Raw genomic sequence first — 20,658 nt, forward strand, 5'->3', positions numbered from 1 at the left:
TCGACTGTTTTTTTTGTATTTTTCTTTGAAAAAATAGATTATTACATGTCAAATTTTGATTGGTTAGGTGATTTGTGCTTTAGTATATAGAAGATGTAATGTAATTAATTAATTAATTATTACTCTTTTGACTCAATTAGTAGTTAGTTACACACTGTAATTAAGAATATTAAACAAACAGTTACATTCTTGTAAATAGCAGAAAAAAATATGTTGGAATTTGTAAATAGCAGAAAAAATATGTTCCACTCAATTCGATTTCAAGAAATTGTTAGTATGTGATAACGTTTTTTATGAAATTGTTTATTAAATGGATTTTTTTTAACCGTTTAAATCGACTTTGAAAATAATTAGTTTGGTTTAAGTTGGATTTGTTGATTACGTAGATGTCTAAACCGATTTTTAGAATACAAATTACACCTCAAATGTGTGGTTTATACATAAATCATGTATAAAATACATTACAATCAATAGAGAAAGGAACCGGTTCACTTAACCAAATGTAGTATGAACAATGAATATTTGTTTGTTATTAACTTTCTGAAAATAGGAATACAATCTTATCCCAAAAAATCATATGCATATTCTTTGCTCTTCACATGTAATTTTACCTATCTATCAACCCTTTACTAATCTGCCTCACAGACAATCACAAACAACAATAGTGAAGCTTATATAACCAGCACAGACTTTAAGCATGTGCTCAGGTTGAAAACGTGGCGATGATCAAACTAACAAACGTGAAGACTACATAAAGTCCTACAAGACAGACCCCCCAGAATCTCGGAACTCGGAATCTAGACCAGGTTATAACCAACAGTGATCCCATTAGACTAAGCAACAAGAAGACGAAAGCGATCACAATACCAACATGGAATCCAAGTTCATAAGCGTTTGGATACACATTAGCCGTCTGCATCACCAAGGCTGTTCCAAGTCCAACAAGCATATTAAACATTGGACCAGCAAAGCAACCGGCCATGGCCATCGCTGGTCGACCCGCCTTTGCAACTGCAACGTCAGCAACAAGGTCGCCGACAGAGTTTCCCCAAGCGAGAACGGTTAGGCCGAGGAGCGCCGGAGGCAGTTCAAGGAGGGTTCCAAGCGCAGCCAAGCAGTTGAGGAGCTCACCCGCGATGGTTGATATCCAGAAAACGCTCATTACGAAAGCTAAGATGATGACTGGCATTTGCTCGGTTTTGGGAGGTTGTTTTTCGATTGTGAAGTGAAGGAAAGCGAGGGAAGACGTCATGAAGAGAACGACGAGCCAGAGTGGGAGATGGGTGTTTGGGAAGAGGAATGAGATTGGATGGTTTAGTGGTACAAATGAGTTGCAAGCGTACAGAAGGGCAAGAGGGCAGAAGACAATGTTGGCAGATCGGTAGAACCTGGACCATTCAGAAGGAGACGTTTTTGGGATCGTAAGCAACAAAAGAACTGACACAGGAGTCTCCCACATTCTTGATATCTGCAAACAAAACAGTAAAAGAAAAATCAGCCAATCTGATCAGTCATAACATCGAATTTAAGATGGCAAGGCTCAAACTTATCAGCATAGATAGATGCATTATGCAGTGTAACAGAGAACGTAAACTACAGTAACCTGATAGAATAAAAAACCGGTGAACTCCATACACATCACAGAGAGTTTTGATTAACGACTATCAAGCTATCTCTAATCCCTAACAATACACCAATCCAGCATGCCACAAAGTCACTCTCCCCAACTACTTTTTAACATGTTAGCTCTCTAGCTACAGGAGCGGACGATTGTTCCTGAGCTCTCTAGCTACAGGAGCGGACGATTGTTCCTGAGCCGTTGACGCAGCTACAAACGAGTTGAAATTTCTTAAACCACTTCCAATGCTTCATTCACTAGACTAGAGTCAAAGACTTTATCAAAACATCAAAAGCCTTTAAACACACAATCTAAACTCAACAAGATTTTACAGCTAGTACTTAAAGATAAAGCTACCATACAATTCCCACCATTGTGATCAACAAAAGAAGCTCGCTCACAGGTTAAAAGAGAAGACTAGCAAATCCAGAATGCCACAAACATATGTTCCTCAACTGCTTTTTAACATGTTAGCTCGCTGCTTTTAATGCAGCTACAACAATCCAGCTTATGCTGCTTAGAATGTTCATTCTCTATACTAGCAAAGAGACTTTCATCATAACATCGAAGCCTTTAAACACATAATCCAAACACAGCACACATTTTAACATGTTAGCTCTCTAGCTACCGGAATGAACGATTGTTCATGAGCTATTAACGCAGCTACAATCGAGTTGAAAGTGCTTAAACTACTTACAATTCGCATTCACTAGACTAGAGTCAAAGACTTTTACACAACATCAAAGCCTTCAAACACACAATCTGCGGTAAGCAATATCAGATTTCAACAGCTAGTAGTTAAGATGAAGCTACCATACAATCTGTGATCAAACAAAAGAAGCTCAGAGGCTAAAGTAAAAGACTTTTTTACCTTCCCATAAAGCCTCAAAACTCGGGAAAATCGATGCTCTTTCTCAGCTTTAAAGCTCTCACCAACACCAACACCAACACCACCAATCTCAACTCTCAAAAAGTCCTTCTCCTCCTCACTGATAACAACCTTCCCTTTCTCAACACCACCACTCCCAAAATCCATCCAAAACACAAACCCAACAAAGAAAACATAAAACCCAACGAACCCAACCGCCTGCCACACGAATATCTCCCCACTCAAATACACATAGAACAAGAAACTCGCCCCCACCAAATAAAACATCACATCCCTCACAAACGACGCCGCATCGACCTGAAACGGCGCCGCGTGGATCGCAACGAACCCGACCACGAAAGCCGAGACGAAGGTTCCCGCCGACAGGATCGCCCCGAACCCCGTCCGGTACTGTCCGCCGCGGAGGGCGGCGGCGGAGGCGAACACGTCGGGGGCGCCGTTGCCCAGGGCGAGGAGAGTGACGGCGGCCATGCTGGGGGAGAGGCTGAGTCGGTCGGCGAGCTTGGTGGTGACGACTGAGAAGTGGGCCTGCGCGGTGGTGATGAGGATGTAGAAGTGGAGGAGGACGAGGAGGGAGAGGGAGGGGATGGTGAGGAGGAGGTTTTGGTTGAAGACGCAGAAGTGGAGGGAGAGGTAGGCATTATCGGGAGGAGAGGAGGCGGAGAGGAGAGAGCGATGAGGGTGAGTGGGAGTGGGTGGAGTGTGGAGGAGGAGGAGGAAGAAGGTGAGGGTGGAGATTAGGGTTAAGCATAGAGCTGAGTTTGTGATTGTTGAAGATGAGATTAGTTCCATGCCATTCACTGGGTGTGTGTGAGATCGGAGACGGTTAGCTTTCCGATTTGAAGTTGACGATGAGATCTGATTGCTCAATAAAGTTTTTTTTTTTTTTTTCTTCCGCGTGAAATGAAAACAAAGTTTATAAAATAAAAAAAAAATAAAAATATCGTTGAAAAACAGACTCCGGAGTAACTTTATTTTTGTTACTTTTTTCAGTTTTTCTTCAACTTGGGACGAAAAATGTAAAAATTTAGGGGTGTTCCGAAGATTGAACTCGGGACCTCTCGCTCACCCTAAGCGAGAATCATACCACTAGACCAAATGCCCGTTTTGTTTATGTACGTTGGCTTCGATAATTATCGTTGTTTTTAACTGACTGCAACAGACGAGAGATTTGAATAGTTTTATAGAGGCAAAGATAATAATATCAGTGGACATATATAATCAGGCATCATTACTCTTCATCTTCAGTCTCATCTAAGAAAATCAAAATACTCATCGAGATGCAACGGGCAACAGTAGTCGTTTGGTGTTTCACTATAACCACCATCATTTGATCATCATCTCTCTCACCCCCCCCCCCAAGCCAACACATCGCTTCTTCAGTGTGGTGTGTGTATGTATTAGGAAAGGGAATCCTAGATAAGGATTACCTTGCTAAACCGTCATTATCTTATGTTATATTTCCTATTTTATCTAGGTTTATGTGTCTTGGAAGTCGGCTTATGTCTTTGTATATATATTCACGTCAGTTGTTAATATCAATACAAGTTTACGGTTTACAATATTATCTCTACTTTACGGTGTGTATCCCAAAACACTGTACTCTCCCGTGGTGGCTGACTCGAAACACAGGATACAGGACATGTCAGCCCGTGGGACACGATCACTATATTAAGCTCACTCGATGGATCCACTTGATGCATGTTTATGTCAACGTCTCTCCATAAGGACTCCAAGAAACTCTTCCAATGAAGTAAGACACAGATAATTAATGTTACGTTAACATTTTAATATCATTTTCACTATTGAAACCAGTAAAAATTAACTAGTAGTAGCTAGGAGCGTTTTATAGTGGAGTCTGTGGAGATATCAATGATTATTATGTCTCTTTGTCAAGTTTGAGGGCCCACCATTTGAAAGCACGATCTCAGTAAGTTGAGGATTTATGGTAAACATAGCTCATTTCATTAGTTTATAATTAATACTTTTGGTTGGTAATTTGTAGGTAGCAGGTACAATGGCAATTAAAAATTTGACATTTTTAGCGCAAATTAAAAGAACTATTGAAATACATTTAAATTTTTATTAATTACATATAATCAATCAATAGTATTTGAGATAAATGAAATTATTTATAAAATCAATATATTTGTAATTAATTTTAAACCAAAAATTGCATTCAAATTTTAAAATGACATTCATTTTGTAAAAAAAAAAAATGTTAAAGTGACATTTAATAAGAAACATACTAAGTATAAAATTAATTTTGCAAAAGCAGATTTGTCTAATGGTCACTGTGGTTTGTGGAACTTCATGATTTCAGTATTTACGAAAGACAACTACTACATTGTCTTTGCATGATTTGTAATCTTTCGATCACCAGTTGATATTTTATCAACTTTATTTTTAAGTAATTATAAATGAGTTGTCTAAACGTGTGGGCTTTTAATTGCTTTTTCCATAAATTCATTATCAAACATACTTATATTTGAGTAGGTCAAATTTAAATGGTATTTTTTAAATGATCAAATAGTAACCGGGTTGATTAACGTGGTTTGAGTCATTATAGCCTTTTTGGTGTTTTTACGTTGCATATGATTTTTGTATTGCCATAATGCGTATCAGTTGCCAATATACAAATTTATTGTTGCCATTTTCCCATCCAAAACTCAATCCATACACAAATCTCATTCAAACGCACACCAATCATAATAATCGACTTTTTACCAGTTACAAGCATCGATTTATATGATCATTTTACCAAAAAGACAAGTTATTGTACAGAGTTCGAGAACAATGCTTGTATTTCTTCAAGTGATCGACCTTTAGTCTCCGGTACCAGAAAGTATATAAACACAATCGAAAAGGCGGAGACCATTGAGAAGATGAAGAACATTCCTTGAAAAAATGAAAAAAGACAAATCAGCCACCATTACCGAAGTATTTATAGTAGTAACTAATTATTATTAGATGTTTATATCTAAGTATTTACCTGATGCATTCCACTCTAGCATGAAATTGAAAGTATATGTGATAATCCATCCAAATAACCAATTAGTCACGGTAACTAAGGTTCCAGCTGACACTTTCACATTCATGGGAAATATCTGCAAACGATATAAAATATTTCAGCCCTCAACACACACTCTGGACTTGTACTCATACTATAATGACTATAATTTATGCTACAACGGCGACACTAGCGCAAAGCACTTCTATAAGTAAGGGAAATTTAAAACAAAAACATGAAATATTAATGTTGGAATACCTCAGCCATTATAATCCACGGTAGTCCTCCCATTCCCATTGCAAATGCCACAATGTGACCCTATACATATCATTAATTACCAACGAAACAAATCAGCGCTGAAACAAGTTGCAAGTTGCAAGTTGCAAGTTAAAGTTATAAATAAAAGATTTGTAATCTGTTTTTTTTTTTGTAGCTAGTAAGTTTGTAAATTAGGTTTATTACCAATACACCGATGCAAGTAAAGATGGGAGTGAGATCTGGGAGAATTCCAAATGACTGCTCAACATTTAACAAAATTCGAGGACAATAATTAGCTTAAAAGGTTGCATATTTCTATTCACTTTTATAGGAAAATGGTAGAGTTAAAATCACCTCGAACCCATAGGAAACACTTAAGAGCAGCGCACTTAAACCCATTGCAGCACAAGAAGCCTGTTCAAATTTATATAAAAGTTAGTTATTTTTTTAGTTGAATGAAGAATAATTCATATGTAAAAATATTTGATTAAATCTAAAGTAGGTCTAACCATTAGAAGTGTTCTCCTCCCCATTTTATCGACTATAATTGTTCCCAACATTGCTTTCGGAACCTAAAAATAGTCCAAAAGTTCATTAATTTTTAATATTGGAAATTTTCAGGTATTATAAAGTAAATGTGTGTGTGTTCTTTTTTTTTTTGGAAACTTACCATGATCGTGGCTATCACAGATGTGCCAATAGCACTTGGAAATCCTGAAAGTAAATGATGAAAATATTTTTTTTTTAAAAACATTTCGATTGAACTGTTTTACACATGAAATGTTCATATTGTGGACTAGAAGTGTTATATGAAATTAAGTTACCTCCTTTGTTGAAGAGGCTACTGGCATAATATGTTACACCTGAGCTCCCGCTTAATTGTTGCAAAAACATAAGGCCCACTCCGATCTGTATACACATGTATATGTCAATACAAAATAATTGGTTTAAAAAGTCACATTCCATTAGAAACTTTTTTTCTTAGTTCAAGTACTTACAAGTAAGGGATATGCATATCGTCTCTGAAACAATTCAGACATTCGAGATTCACCGTCAACTTCGGACATTTCTATGGTATCCTACAAAAGAACAGGGCAAAAAATGATTTTGGAAGCCAACATATTTTGGTGGTAAGTATATTTATCTTTTTAATGGAAGTTTCATACTCTAATTGTGTTTGCTTCACGAGAAATGTCTACGTCAGATCCTCTAAGACGTTGCAAAGCAGATCGGCATTCTTTATCACGACCTTTCTTCGCCTGTCATATATATATCATGGTAATAGGAATAAAAAACGAGACAACCATTTTATAATCTCTTCGAACCAACTTTCAAAACCGGTAATGATTGGTTATAGATCCATATAAACCGAAATCATGTGCAAATATAGACAAACTTACCAGCCACCTTGGAGACTCGGGAATGAAAAATAAACAAAAAACGTGGAGCACACAAGGCACAAAACCTGGAACACATAGCAACATAATGTTAAAATAAGCCGGTTTGAGTTATTTCAATTTTAGATTATTTATCTTAACATAGTCTTACCGACTATTGCTAATAATCGCCATGGCAGGAAATTGCCAATAATGAAGAAAAGTGCAATGCCACAATTTTGCATCAGCTGCATTTTTAACAAAAACGTATGTTATTTATTCCGAATATAACGCTGGACCAAGTCAGGCTTGATTAACTTGGTTAGAACTTGAACTGTCAAATAAATCCAGTTAACGTACTTGGTTGGCGAACACAAATGATCCACGGACATGTTTTGGTGCAATTTCAGCTATATAGACTGGAATCTACATATGAAACACAAGTTTGTATCAGTAATTTATCATTTAAGTATATAATTTTATCATCTGAGTGGTGAAAAATGAATTTAGGATAATAGAAATTACCACGTAGCTAAATAAACCAACGCCGATTCCAAGCAGCAATCTTCCACAGTCCAGCCACAATGCATCCTTCAAGATATGATTATATATAAAAAATAAGTTAACTTTATCAAAAAAAAATACTATATAAAAAATAAGCTAATCATAAGAAACGCAGAAATAAACAATAAATATGTTGACAAAGAAAACAATAAATATATATTTTTTGAAAAGAATAAACAAGACAAAATGACAAAGAACAAGTAGAAGGTAGAAACAAACCTGAGCCAATGCGACAGCAAGCCAGCCTGTGACGCAGAAGGCTTCACAAAACAACATCGTCTGATTTTCATAAAAAAGTGGTAGAAACCGGTTAGGTAGATAGATTATATTATCTTGTCAAACCAAACCGAAATGCTATCTTATTCTTACCCGCTTTCTTCCCAAGACATCGGCGACTTTACCGCTGAATATTGCACCAATCAATCCGCCTAGTGTCAAAATCGAACCGAACATTGAGTACTGCATGATCAACAAAAACGGTCAAATCAAAAAGTCAAACTACAATTTACTTTATAATTTTAAGTAAAAAGGTAAAAACAGAGCAATAATAGTAATAATTTCACCTCTGCAACAGAGAGAGATAAATCTTTGGTAATCCCTGATTGCGCACCCGACGAGAAACCAGCCTAGAAAACCAAAACATCCAAATCTAATTAAACTGGTTCAGTGAAAACCAGATGGTTAATCTATAAACCGGGTTTGAACCGGTTGAACAGAAAAAAAAAAAGATGACTCACGCCACAACCGGTGCAGAAGGAGCCAGAGACGGCAACAAAGGTGCTAAAGAAAACAGTGGCAGTAACACGACATTCACCATCGTCGTTTTGAGCTTTCTTGGTAATTTCTCTGGGAGATTTTCTGGATAATCCGGTTTCAAGAAAAGCTTCTTCGTTTGGGAATTTTCTCTCACGTATGCTTAAGCTCTTCCTCAGTAACCCTTTCTCCATGCTTTTTTGTCTCTCCATGCTTCTTTACTTAGTTTTCTTCTGTACTTTCTTAGTTTCTTTGCTATGAAGAAGAAGCTACAATGAAAGTAAGCTGATATAAAAGAAAAGTAGAGTTGTGAGGACTTTGAAGTTTCTTGAGAGGTTCCTACTTATGCAAATTGAGGATCTGGATATTTGTCTACTAGGAGAGTTGAATATTATATAACACGTCATAAAATCATTTTTAATGGTTTTGTTTCTTTCTAGCAAACCTTTTTAAAAAAAAATATTCAGTGGACTTGGTCGTGTACTCTCTGTCGATCAAACTGTGCTAGCTTAGTTTCATTTTAATATATTTGTCTAGTGGCATTTTGTTAATACTATTGGAAAATTAGAATAGGTCGACCACCATAGATTTTATGAGATGGTTGGCGACTCAAACGCAATATCTCTTTATTGTTTACAATCTTAATTTAGTCTATTGGATAGTATAGTTTTGTTTTGTTTAGATTCAGTCATCTACATTGAACTTGACTATAGGTTTGATTTTTCTTTTCTATGATTAGTTTTGATACTTTTAAGAATGTGTTTGTACATCGTACAATGATAGTTTTAATATGTATCTATCTTTATTTATGAGTATATGTTCATAAATATAAATTGATATTTTCGGAAATATTTATTTATACTGATAAAAACAATATCGACGGTTTTTTACCAAGAAAAAAAAAACTAATTGGATATTGAAATTATAGACATCTTTGTTGAATAATGTAGTCGTTGTTATGCGAAAATAAAACAAAACAAAATATTTGTCCTTATCAATTATTGAAGAATTGAATCGTCGCTGCAACTTTGTTTCCCTGGTCGACTATCTTTTGTTTTATTTGATTTTTGACTATTCTCTATGTACAGCCAAAGAATCACAACTATAAAGCTGATCCATGCATTTTAGTATAAATAAATTGAAATTGATCAAAATCTCGACAAATTTGACTGATATAATATTTTGACCCAACAAATTATTAATTTATACTTTTATATTGCTTTGGCGTTCTATGTGGGTCCTATGTTTTATTGGATAGAACTGAAATAAACAATTGGAAAGGAAGGTTCATGTTGGCTTCATTAATGAATACCTGCATTGTCTTATTCGTCTTTTTCACTACACGAGAAAAGGTTACCTAAAACCCTCGCCAGAAACCAATACATGCATGTTTTTTTATCTTTTTCACTGTAGAGAAAAGGATACGAAAGGAAGGTTCATGTTGGCAACATTAACCAATACATGCATGTTTTTTCATCTTTTTCATACTAAAGAAAGAGAGTTGTACGTACACAAAGTGGCCTTACTAGTTAATAGGGACCAAAATCATCTTGTCCACCCTTTTATGTGGGCAACCACGTTTCCACATAGATATTTCTTGTGGTCTCCTGATGCGAAGATTCAATTACTGGATGAATATTTAAAGCCTGGTTTTGTACAACAATGAATCCATTTACACGCAGTTCCTTCCTTCTAGCTGTATTTCATTCATTTATGTTGGTTGTAAAACCTAAAAAAACATAAATTTATTATTTTTAGTGGTTACATGTTGCATGTGGAAAAGAATCTTGATTCAGTTACAATACTGTCAATAATGTTTTGCACGAGTTAATTAGGATCCATGCAAAATTTTGAGAAAACAAGTTAAGAAATTACCAAATGTCATGCGCCATTTGCAGAATGATAGAAACTACTAAGGCCCCAATCCAAGCGGACGTGCTGGCCGGCCCAGTATTAATTTGTGGCCGATAATAAGAAGCTGCTTTATGAGTTCACATCTACTCAAAATGGCAGCCCGTAATCTATGTCCTAGTGGTAAACATCTGTTTTTGCCACATTTTCTCTCTTCTATAAAGAATTTGACTTTCAAGCCCAAACATTATAGACCCGCTTACTTTTGTCAAGCCATTGAATCAAAACCCAGTCATAAATTCACTATTTTTACTGAAAGTTTTACCGAACTATGCATTTCCTTTTTGCGTATTCAATAAACTACCAACTGGTTGAGTGGGTTGTTGCTAAATGGGTATTTTAAATAGATTTGTTTAACAAAGTTTCAATATGTTTAGTAGGCTAGTAGCTGAACTATGAGTGAGCGGTACAGTCTATTCGACAAGCGAATTCTAGAACAACTTTCCAGTTAGAAAAGCTAAACAAGTCGATAATATCATGGAACGAGGAGAAAAGGTGAATCATGAGATCTTTACCACATGCTCTCTTTGTTCCTTTCTAATTTATAAAATTATATATTTTTAAAAGTGATAATATATTTTTGTTTACAAATCATGCTGCGGCACCTGCAAGTTGTCAACTACAATACTTTAATAATGAAAAGAATATTGAGTAAGATAGTATTATAATAATTGTATTCAATAATTAAAATTCGAAATAAACAACAACAAAACAAGATAAGTTAAAACGTCAGTATGATGCTTAAACTATCAAAATTCAAAAGTGTTGATCTTTATAATTTATGCAAATCGGATGCGCTAAACCTGTCATGGGTATGGTTGGAAGTTGGAACAACGATAGTTAAATTATGTTGATAACCAGAGAAAATCAAACAATACTAAAAACATGATATACTCATCAGCCAGACTATCGACATAGGATTAATAAAATCAACCAATAAGAAATCTTTAAATCACCATGTCAAACATTTTTTATCTGAACTAGGTTTTAATTTAGGCTGACTTTATACTTTTATTCAGAACAAAGAAGGCCTATTTTTCTTACACTATTTTCGATCGAAACTTTCACAGCCGATCTTCCCCGACTCTTCCACTTCCCTTACATCTCCGTTCTCGGAAGTTTCAGTTACCTTGAGCCACTCTTGATCATTCAGTGGTGATATTTAATCTCTTCTTGATTGTTTCGTTCCACCTCCCCCTGATGGTCATCCTATATAAATAGCTGAGTCCACAGTTTCGTTCCACCAAATATCAAAAACCTAAGCTATATGGTCATCTGTCCTCACCACCGGAAATCTCCCGTCGCCGTGTATTACAACGACGTATCACCCGGACCAGCCAAATGGGAGCTATTATTTCCGTTAATTCATTGCAAACTAAACTATCCCCGTAGTAGCTGTTATATCCATTCTGGAGACTTGATTTGGGTCAGATCTGTTTTAAATCTTTAATCATGTTCATCGGTTTAGTTCTATAAACTAACTATAAATCAATCAGTGAGGCAAGCTTTAAACTTTTGAAATGGTGCTTTTTTACATGCAGTGTACTCAATGTCTAGCTGAAAATTGTCATTAATCTAATCACTTGGATTGGTTTCGCAGAGAACAATATAACAAAGCATCCAACTACGCAGTAAGGTACACATCTTCATAGAGATATACAATCTGATGAATTTCCCATGGGCGTAGGCCGGATATCGAACAAAGTATGTTTCTGCCATTTCTATTATTTTTATGAACTTTGAAAAAGGCGATGATATCATTGATAAGTCTATGTTACCAGATTTATGTAATTGACTTGGGACTTGCCAAACGATATCGTGATGCCAACACCAACCGCCACATCCCTTGTAAGTATTTGTTACTACCTTGTGATCCATGTGTAGTTGCTAAACTATCTATCTGTTTTAGTGTTAAGGTCATATTATATACCTTATTGCCTTTATTATATACAGAGATAACAAAAACTTTACAGGCTCGATATACAAGTTGCAATACACATATTGGATATGGTAAGATATTTTCACCGTATAGAAACAGTATACTGGATCATCTACGAATCTACCCTCATGTACTTTTTGTTTCTATTTGACAAGACAAAGCATTTCGATGATTTTGGCCCATAAACGTTCAGTAAATGACTTGATTTACTCTGGTAAATTTATTACGTGCTTATGTTACACTTCTAACTAACAAACAGTGATGAGATTCCAGATCCTATTCACTACAAAGATCACATAAAGAGAAAAGAATCGGGTAAGCAAAGAAACAAAAGAAAAACAAAGAACATGCTCACGTGTATGTATTAAAGAGGCAAAAGGAAAAAACAATTTTTTTTTATTGTTAACCAATGTAACTAAATTTGCTCCGAAAATCCATTTGCTCAAGAAATACCGACTAACAACTCATCCTTATATCATTTTCAGATCAATTGAATGATAGAAATATTCCCAATTAAGGAAAATATACCAGAAATACATTCTAAAGAAATTTAGGGTTCAAACTTATAGTGACCTGGTACGTTTAGCCGCTAACAACATTGTGGGCTACATCTTTGGTTTAGTTTATTTAAATTTAAAATACCAATTTTCTCCTAGACCTACAAGTATATGTTATAGGTCAAATATACATAATGCAGTATATATCTCCAAAATCCATAGCAAAACGGAGGTTGTTATATATTTAGTTTTGAATAGGTACACACTAAAAACAATAAATAAACGTATATAGTGAATTAGATAAATATTTAATTAACAAATTAGATATAAATTCTCCACAATTTAGTTTTATTACTGACTTTTGGACAAAAAATCCTTTCATTTTTTTGGAATAGTATAGAAAATACAAAGTCAAGTGATTCATGATAAAAAAAAAATCTAAGATACTTATGAAAAAAATTATGAAACAGACTCCTAAATAAGATAATCGAATTAATAATCACTGGTAATATGAACCAAAATAAATGTGAAAATAAATTATCGAACCTGTTTTTTTCCAAAAAAAAAATATATAGAATCTGTTATGTTATACAATTTTTACTTAATTAATAATATTTTTTTTTTAAAAGCTTATAAACACTTCATGTCTTGCATTAAACAAATGTTGATGACAACTTTTGAGGACATTTTTAGAAAAAATTTTGTATTGTTCTACAATGGGCAGCAGTCATCAAAACATTATTTTAAGTGGCATCAACTTATATAGATTCTAAATACCATAAATAATTTCCAATACCATAATTTAGAACTCGATTAAATCAAAAGTGCAAGCATTACAAGCAAAAAAAAATATAAATATGTGAATATCTACTATGTTAGAATAATGATGTTGCATGTTTTCAGATTTTGCTCCATTAATAATTTATGTACATGACAACCCAATATATAAGGGCAAACATATTTGGATCATAACCTTTTTTTTTGGATCATAACTTAGGTTTAACTATTCTTTATCCATTCCACATTTGCTTATCCTTTCATATGTATTTTTAGATTGTAAAAATGATAAATTTTCAGTTTTACTCATTTCTAATTCAATATATGGTTTACATTTTAATAACAAATGATGTAATTTATGTGCATTATATATATATATATATATATATATATATTAAATACATTGATATTTTTGTCTAACCCTGGGCTAAAATCTCTAGTAAATAAATAAAAACTCATTTTCGAAGCTTTAAAAGAAATAGTTTGACTTGTTATATAAAATAGTATCTAAATATAATTTTAAAAGAAATACCTAAAACAAATTCAGTTAATTACATGAAAGAGGCCGAAAACCATAATTTATAGTCGGCCATAATTTTATAATTCCTTTTTGCGTAAACTGGGACAATACTATACAAATGTGGGAGTAGCTGTGTAACACACAAAGAGAGACATAAAGATCTAAAAATGTTTCTTGTTCAAGTGATCTTCCCTTCTCTCTAATGTACAAATAATTATAACAAAAAAAAACTATAAACCTCCCCTATTTGAATCCAAGAAAAGAATAACTATGAACATGTACATCTCAATCTCATTGTAGAAAATCTGTAAGAGAAGCTTGTATATCTTCTAATGTTCTTCCTTTGGTTTCGGGTAACATTGCATAAATAAAGACTATACCCGCAGCGCAGATACTAAAGAAGATCAAGAACGTTCCTGAAAAATAGTATACTTCAACTATTAGATAAAGGAAGTAATGAAGTTTTGATAAATTTTTTAGAGATTTAATTGACCATATAACATACCTGATGCGTTCCATTCTATCATGAAATTGAAGGCGAAAGCTATAATCCAACTAAAGGACCAGTTGGCTAAGGTAACAATAGTCCCAGCTGAAACTTTAACATTCATTGGGAAAATCTGCAAAACCAAAATGTTTTACCATTTTAGAGATGAAAAAGTTATATTCACTTTGACAAGGAGTTTATGTTGGTTTCTAACCTCAGACATGATGATCCACGGTAAGCCTCCCATGCCTACGGCAAATGCAGAGATGAAGCCCTGTTTCATATGAAAATAGCATGATGTAAGAATCAGATCAATTTTATACAAAGAGCGCTTGTTTAGTTTAGAAAAATATGCTATACATACCACTACACCGATGCATGTAAAAATAGGAGTAAGCTCATCCAGCATGCCATATGACTGTCCAAGAAGAACAAAATAGAAATGATAAATATAACATTTTAAATTCGAAGTTTGTAAATCTTGTTTTGGTAAAAAGAATTGTTAATTTTACCCGAAAGCTGAAGGAAAATGCGAGGAGCAAGCTGCAAAGGCACATTCCACTAGTAGAGGCCTGTAATTAAAATATCATTTATTTATTGTTAATAAGATGATAAATTGATTTGCTTCGTTTCACATTTGATTAGAAAAGATAGCAAAACTATACCAGTAGAAGAGGCCTTCGTCCCATTTTCTCAACCAAAATCAGACCCAATAAAGCTTTTGGTATCTACAAAAAATGAACACATGATGCATAAGACATTTTTGAACTGTAGTCCTTGGAAGGTTTTTTTGGAGAAACTATGTGCAAAGACATACCATGATCGCTGCAAGAATCATTGAGCCAATGTCGCTTGGAAATCCTGTCAAGAGAAATAAAGATCTGTTACTCACAAATGAAGACAAATACATTATCGTTACATGTGAAACATAATTTGTCTTACCTCCTTTATTAAATACGCTACCGACATAGAACATAACCCCTGAGCTTCCAGAGAGCTGTTGCAGAAGCATTAGCCCCACACCAATCTGAAAAAAAATGTGTCAAAAACTTTGAGTAAACGGCGAAAGAGGACAAAAACTGACATCTTTCAACACAAAAACGTTACAGAATAACTCACAACAAGAGATGGAGCATATCTCCTCTGGAACAAATCCATAATTTTAGATTTTGGTCCTTGATCAAACAACACCATGGTTTCCTAACGTTTCAAATAACAAAGATTTGATTGTTAGTCAAGTTTTGAGTTGAAACAACAAGAATTTTAAAACAGAGTTCAGAGTTGTAATACTTTGATAGCGTTGGCTTCTTCAGAGACATCAGCTTCATCTCCACGGAGAAGCTGCAATGAAGCTTTACATTCTTTTTCACGTCCCCATTTTCCCTATAATTTAAACCAAATTGAAAATTATCACTTTACATGTTTTATAAATTTTTTTTTTTAAAAAGGGTCATTAAGGTCTAATCATACCAGTAATCTAGGGGACTCTGGAATGAAGAACAAAGTCACAACTTGCAAAACACATGGAATCAGACCTGAAAAAAGAAACCGATAAAACTTAAAATCATTTTTCTCCCATCACTGAAATTGCTAGGAAAAGAAAAGAAATTAAGCTTACCGATTAAAGCCAAATTACGCCAATGAACAAAGTTTCCAATGACGTAGTATAATGACAGCCCACAACTTTGCATCAGCTGTAACAACATTTTGGCAATTTCCAATATCATTAGTATCAGAATATATTTTCTAGCTAAACGAATATAATTCTCTGATTGTTTTTAAATTACCTGATTAGAAAATACAAATGCTCCTCTGACATGTTTTGGTGTTATTTCTGCGATGTAAACTGGTATCTGGTTGCAACAGAGTTAAAACAAGTCTTAGTTTAAACTAACAAAAATACAAAATGTTAATCAATAAATAGAGTAAAAATATAATTACCACGTAGCTAAATAAACCAACTGCAAATCCAGTGGAAAACCTTCCAGCATCTAGCCAAACTGTGTCCGGCGCAAATGCTATTGCAAGCCAACCGGCTATGCAGAAAACTTGAGCAAACCACATTGTCTGTTTTGTAAGAACAAAGAGAAAATCAGTACAAGAAGTTTTTCACCACACTTTTATTCAAAAAAAGAGTTTTTCACACACATAGTAAAAAAAAACAGAGGATATAAATGGTCAGTTTTAAATTACCCCTTTTCTACCAATGAGATCTGAGACTTTCCCACTAAAGATGGCACCAAACATGGCTCCAAAAGTCATTAGTGACCCAAACATGGAGTACTGAAGTAGTTCAAAAAGAGAACAAATGTGAGTAAAACATGTAATTAGACTTTGAGTGAAACAAGAGTCATGAAAATGGTTTTTGGTTTTCTTACTTGTGCAACAGAGAGACCTAAGTCTGTTGTGATCCCTGTTTGAGAAACTGATGAATAACCTGCCTGTAAATATCATATAACTTAATAAAACATGAATCACACAGAACTTTTGAATACAAAGGAACCAGAGATTTTGACTAACCGCACAACCAAAGCAGAAAGAGCCACACACAGAAACAAAGGTGCTGAAGATCACAACCGCAGTGATACGACACTCGTTGATGTCGTTTCTGTTCTTGTTCAGTAACAACCCTGCTTCAAGGTTTCTTTGGTTCTCCGACATAGTCATCTTGAGTTTCTTGATCAGGATTCTAAAAAGGGCTTTCCGAATATTTGCCAAAATATGCTTTTTTGCTTAGCTTTGAAGACTGAGTCGGAAAGAAAAGGTCATTTATTATATTCCTTAAGTAGTGGAGGAAGGAGAGCCATAGGTCAGCTTCATCTTTTCTTTCGTGTCACGTTTCTTTTTTTGGTTTTCATTATTTCTATTTTTGCTATTTGAAATGTTTAATAATTCTATTGGTTCTTTATTTGACTATTTTATTCCTTGAAGACTTTTGTTAGCTGTTGACGTATGGTTTTTAAAGTACGTGATTAATTATCTTTATCTATTTTCTTAAAAGAACTTTGTTATCGCTTTTGATAGTAGTCTCCGCCAGAATAAAAAGGTAATACTGTGAAATTTTGTGACGAATTATATATGTGATAATGTCTAAATAGACTTATGAATCGATATTGCATAAGTAGCTACTATGTTATAGTTTTAGAATTAATAATGGTGTATTAATTAACAAAAACTATCAATACATATATAATCTGTTTGGATGTGTAGAAATTATAATAATCTACATTGAAAGCCTTTTATATATAAAAAAAAGAATAATCTGCACCGTGTACAGTTTCTTTGTTTCCATATTAGTTGTTTTAGAAGAAAAAACTTCATTTCAAAACTCTTTTTAGATCTACAACGTCCAATTTTGTCAAAAATACATGATTTGCCACCATTAACCAAAAATAAATACATGTTTTGAATTACTTAGTCGCATGCAAATGAATTGGTCAAATCGTTAATTTCAACAAAGAAGAAAATATACATGATATTTTCTAGAGATATTAAGAAAAATAAATAAACTAAAATACAAAATAATTGCAATAATAGCTTATTTTGTAAATGTGGTATAAATTAATATACCTAATGGCTATCTTAACCACCGTTTAAAAAAAGTCAAACATCACTTGCCATATCAATTCACTCTACTAGTTACGTGATTCATCAATTTCACAACAAACAAAAATACACTCTACGTGGTTAATCAGTTGGTCACGAACTGTAATGAGTTGGCACATTAAATATTTTCATGCAATAGTAAACGCGTTGATAGAGGTTTGAAGTTTACATTAAAAAAGCCGTGTACGCTATCTATTAATGATCCAAATTCAAAGAAAATCTAGAAACTACATATCCACTTATTCAAATCTCTTACGCGCGCTCACCTGTATATCTCCTCGCATTTCAAATGATGACTTATTGTCATATCTAATTTGATAACGACAAACTTTGATTGCTTATCTTGGAAATAAGGAGATCAGGAAACCATGCATCAACATGACCTTTGAATTTTCTCCGGCGAAAAAGGAAGTTATTGTCATATTGTCCTATTTCATTCTCTCTTTAAAGGTAACGATGTTTTAGGTAGGTTCTTAGCAAAATAAGAAATTTAGAAACGGTCTTAATAAACTGATGTTCATTGTGTAATCTTGAAACTATTATGTGGCTGGGACTCGATGGAACATCTATTCACCACGTTACCAACGTTATTTGTCACCGTCATGCATGTTTTCTAGCTGTAGCCTCAGGTTGAAAGCATCATATGCAATGCAGAGCCAGTTTTAAGCTTAAATATTAGCTAAAGATGTTTATTTTTTTAGATTTAATATAAATAGACACAATCTTTTAAATTATTAAAAATTCTTAATAAATTATTTTTGGTCTCCAATATAATTTCAGGGTAGGCACTGATATGTGTGCGATGTTTGTTTTATTATCATTTTGTGTAAGATTAGATATTTGATATGAGTTATAAATCAGAAAGTTTCAAGTTAGGTCTGCATTTCTTAAGGGCCATAATCCAAATATATATCATGGTCATTACTGTTACAAAAAACGATATATCATGGGATTTACGTATAAGACAATCCAATCATACAACGAATAATTCATAAGAGTAGCGTGGATATTGGATAATCATATTGCATGTGAGAGTTAATTGAGTAAACCAAAGTGTTCGTTTTTTTTTTGTCTTTTTAAAGGATGATGATTGACCTAGAGTCGATCTTATCATCTCCTGGCACATAACCTAAGAAAAGTCAAAGACCGAGCTAGTAACAAGCTTACAAGTGTATCATTTTGAAATGCCGTAATTGAGTCGTATGTTGTCACTGCTAGCTGGTGATTGTGTTGTAAGGAATCCTCTTATCAGACGCAAATGATAATGAGACTACCAGCCGAATGTAGCTATAACCATCAATTATATAAAATTTCTTTGGATAAGAAGGGTTCATCACAAAGAAGGGTTCCTCATACTCACATTACGCATACTCTTGATTTAGTATTTAAATTTCTTATCAAGCTTTGAGTTTGCATGAATTAAAGATTCAAAAATTTCATCAGGTTGATAATCAAATCAACACAAATATATATATGCTTACTAACTTATATTGTTTTCTATTTTAAAAATTTAGAATGAGAGAAAGAAAAAGCAGTAAAAAATGAAAAAGCTGATTCCTGATTTCTTGTTAAGTGATAATGTGACAAAGAAGGTTATTGAATCGTATCTTTAAGCATCTAAATGTTGGGATTCAAATAATGTGACAAATAAGGTCTATAAATATTGCTACATGTTACATGTTTTTATATTGGGGTAACATCCTGTCTTCTTCGAAGTTAATGCGACCGTACGTACTAAAGTATTTTTTTTTCCTATTTGGACAGAAGTGAAGTGAAATGTGATAATATTTCTACTATTTTGTTTAAAAAGATTCTCGAAATAACTAAGGCTAGATCTTAACCTTTGATTTGAAAAAAAATGGAAAAGATTGCTTTGTCAATTATAGTGAGTTATATTAGACAGTCCTGGCCTCTAGTGTGAATTTTTGTTATACAAAAAAAAGATAGTCACAAAGGAGTTAACACAAATATAAAGAGAAAATTTTACAGGCATTGGGGATAGAGAATAGTGGAAATATTTTTATATAAATGTTGATAACGAACTAGTGAGAACATGATAGGGTCAGGGGAGGATAAGAACTGTGACCTCATGAATGTTGAGATATGGACGGACTATCATGCGGTGGTACTGTGATCTCATGAATATTGAGATATGGACAGACTCAATTTTTTAAACTCGACTCGGACACTGAATTGGACGACTTACCAAGTTTCTGGATCACTGGGTCGACCGCAGATGAACCGCGGATTAATAAATAAATTAATTTTATTATATAATAATACATCAGCTATGTAAATAAAAATATAGAAACTAAAATTTAATATTTTCTAAATGTTTTTATAAACATAAAATAATAGTTTTGGATATGTATATATTTATGTTTAATAACATTTAGAAAATACTTAACTTTAATTTCTACATTTTTATTTTCATTTGACATTCAAAATATCAA

General features: G+C 33.7%; 3 protein-coding genes across 3 annotated transcripts; all 3 read right to left on the reverse strand.

Annotated features, from left to right (window-relative positions):
- Positions 1–508: 508 nt before the first annotated feature.
- On the reverse strand, positions 509–3,422 carry LOC106377012 (cation/calcium exchanger 5). Its single transcript, XM_013817156.3, has 2 exons — positions 2,490–3,422; positions 509–1,468 (listed from the first exon to the last, which is right to left on the reverse strand). Exons 1-2 carry the CDS (start codon positions 3,297–3,299, stop codon positions 704–706), a joined length of 1,575 nt encoding a protein of 524 aa, XP_013672610.2. The 5' UTR covers positions 3,300–3,422; the 3' UTR covers positions 509–703.
- Positions 3,423–5,128: 1,706 nt separating this feature from the next.
- On the reverse strand, positions 5,129–8,829 carry LOC106377013 (sugar transporter ERD6). The gene is made up of 18 exons (XM_013817157.3): positions 8,453–8,829; positions 8,279–8,341; positions 8,085–8,174; positions 7,935–7,994; positions 7,677–7,742; positions 7,512–7,577; positions 7,324–7,399; positions 7,176–7,240; positions 6,942–7,034; positions 6,774–6,854; positions 6,600–6,684; positions 6,446–6,489; positions 6,285–6,347; positions 6,130–6,189; positions 5,980–6,033; positions 5,776–5,835; positions 5,500–5,614; positions 5,129–5,405 (listed from the first exon to the last, which is right to left on the reverse strand). Exons 1-18 carry the CDS (start codon positions 8,678–8,680, stop codon positions 5,281–5,283), a joined length of 1,494 nt encoding a protein of 497 aa, XP_013672611.2. The 5' UTR covers positions 8,681–8,829; the 3' UTR covers positions 5,129–5,280.
- A 5,314-nt stretch (positions 8,830–14,143) lies between these two features.
- Positions 14,144–17,366, reverse strand: LOC106377014 (sugar transporter ESL1). Its single transcript, XM_013817158.3, has 17 exons — positions 17,120–17,366; positions 16,978–17,040; positions 16,793–16,882; positions 16,541–16,666; positions 16,387–16,452; positions 16,218–16,293; positions 16,070–16,134; positions 15,890–15,982; positions 15,719–15,799; positions 15,542–15,626; positions 15,417–15,460; positions 15,265–15,327; positions 15,112–15,171; positions 14,964–15,017; positions 14,814–14,873; positions 14,618–14,732; positions 14,144–14,528 (listed from the first exon to the last, which is right to left on the reverse strand). The coding sequence occupies exons 1-17, from the start codon at positions 17,264–17,266 to the stop codon at positions 14,404–14,406; spliced, it is 1,413 nt and encodes a 470-aa protein (XP_013672612.1). The 5' UTR covers positions 17,267–17,366; the 3' UTR covers positions 14,144–14,403.
- Between the last annotated feature and the right edge of the window lie 3,292 nt (positions 17,367–20,658).

This window comes from Brassica napus, chromosome C8, assembly GCF_020379485.1.
Source record: "Brassica napus cultivar Da-Ae chromosome C8, Da-Ae, whole genome shotgun sequence".
In the NCBI taxonomy this organism is placed as follows: domain Eukaryota; kingdom Viridiplantae; phylum Streptophyta; class Magnoliopsida; order Brassicales; family Brassicaceae; genus Brassica; species Brassica napus.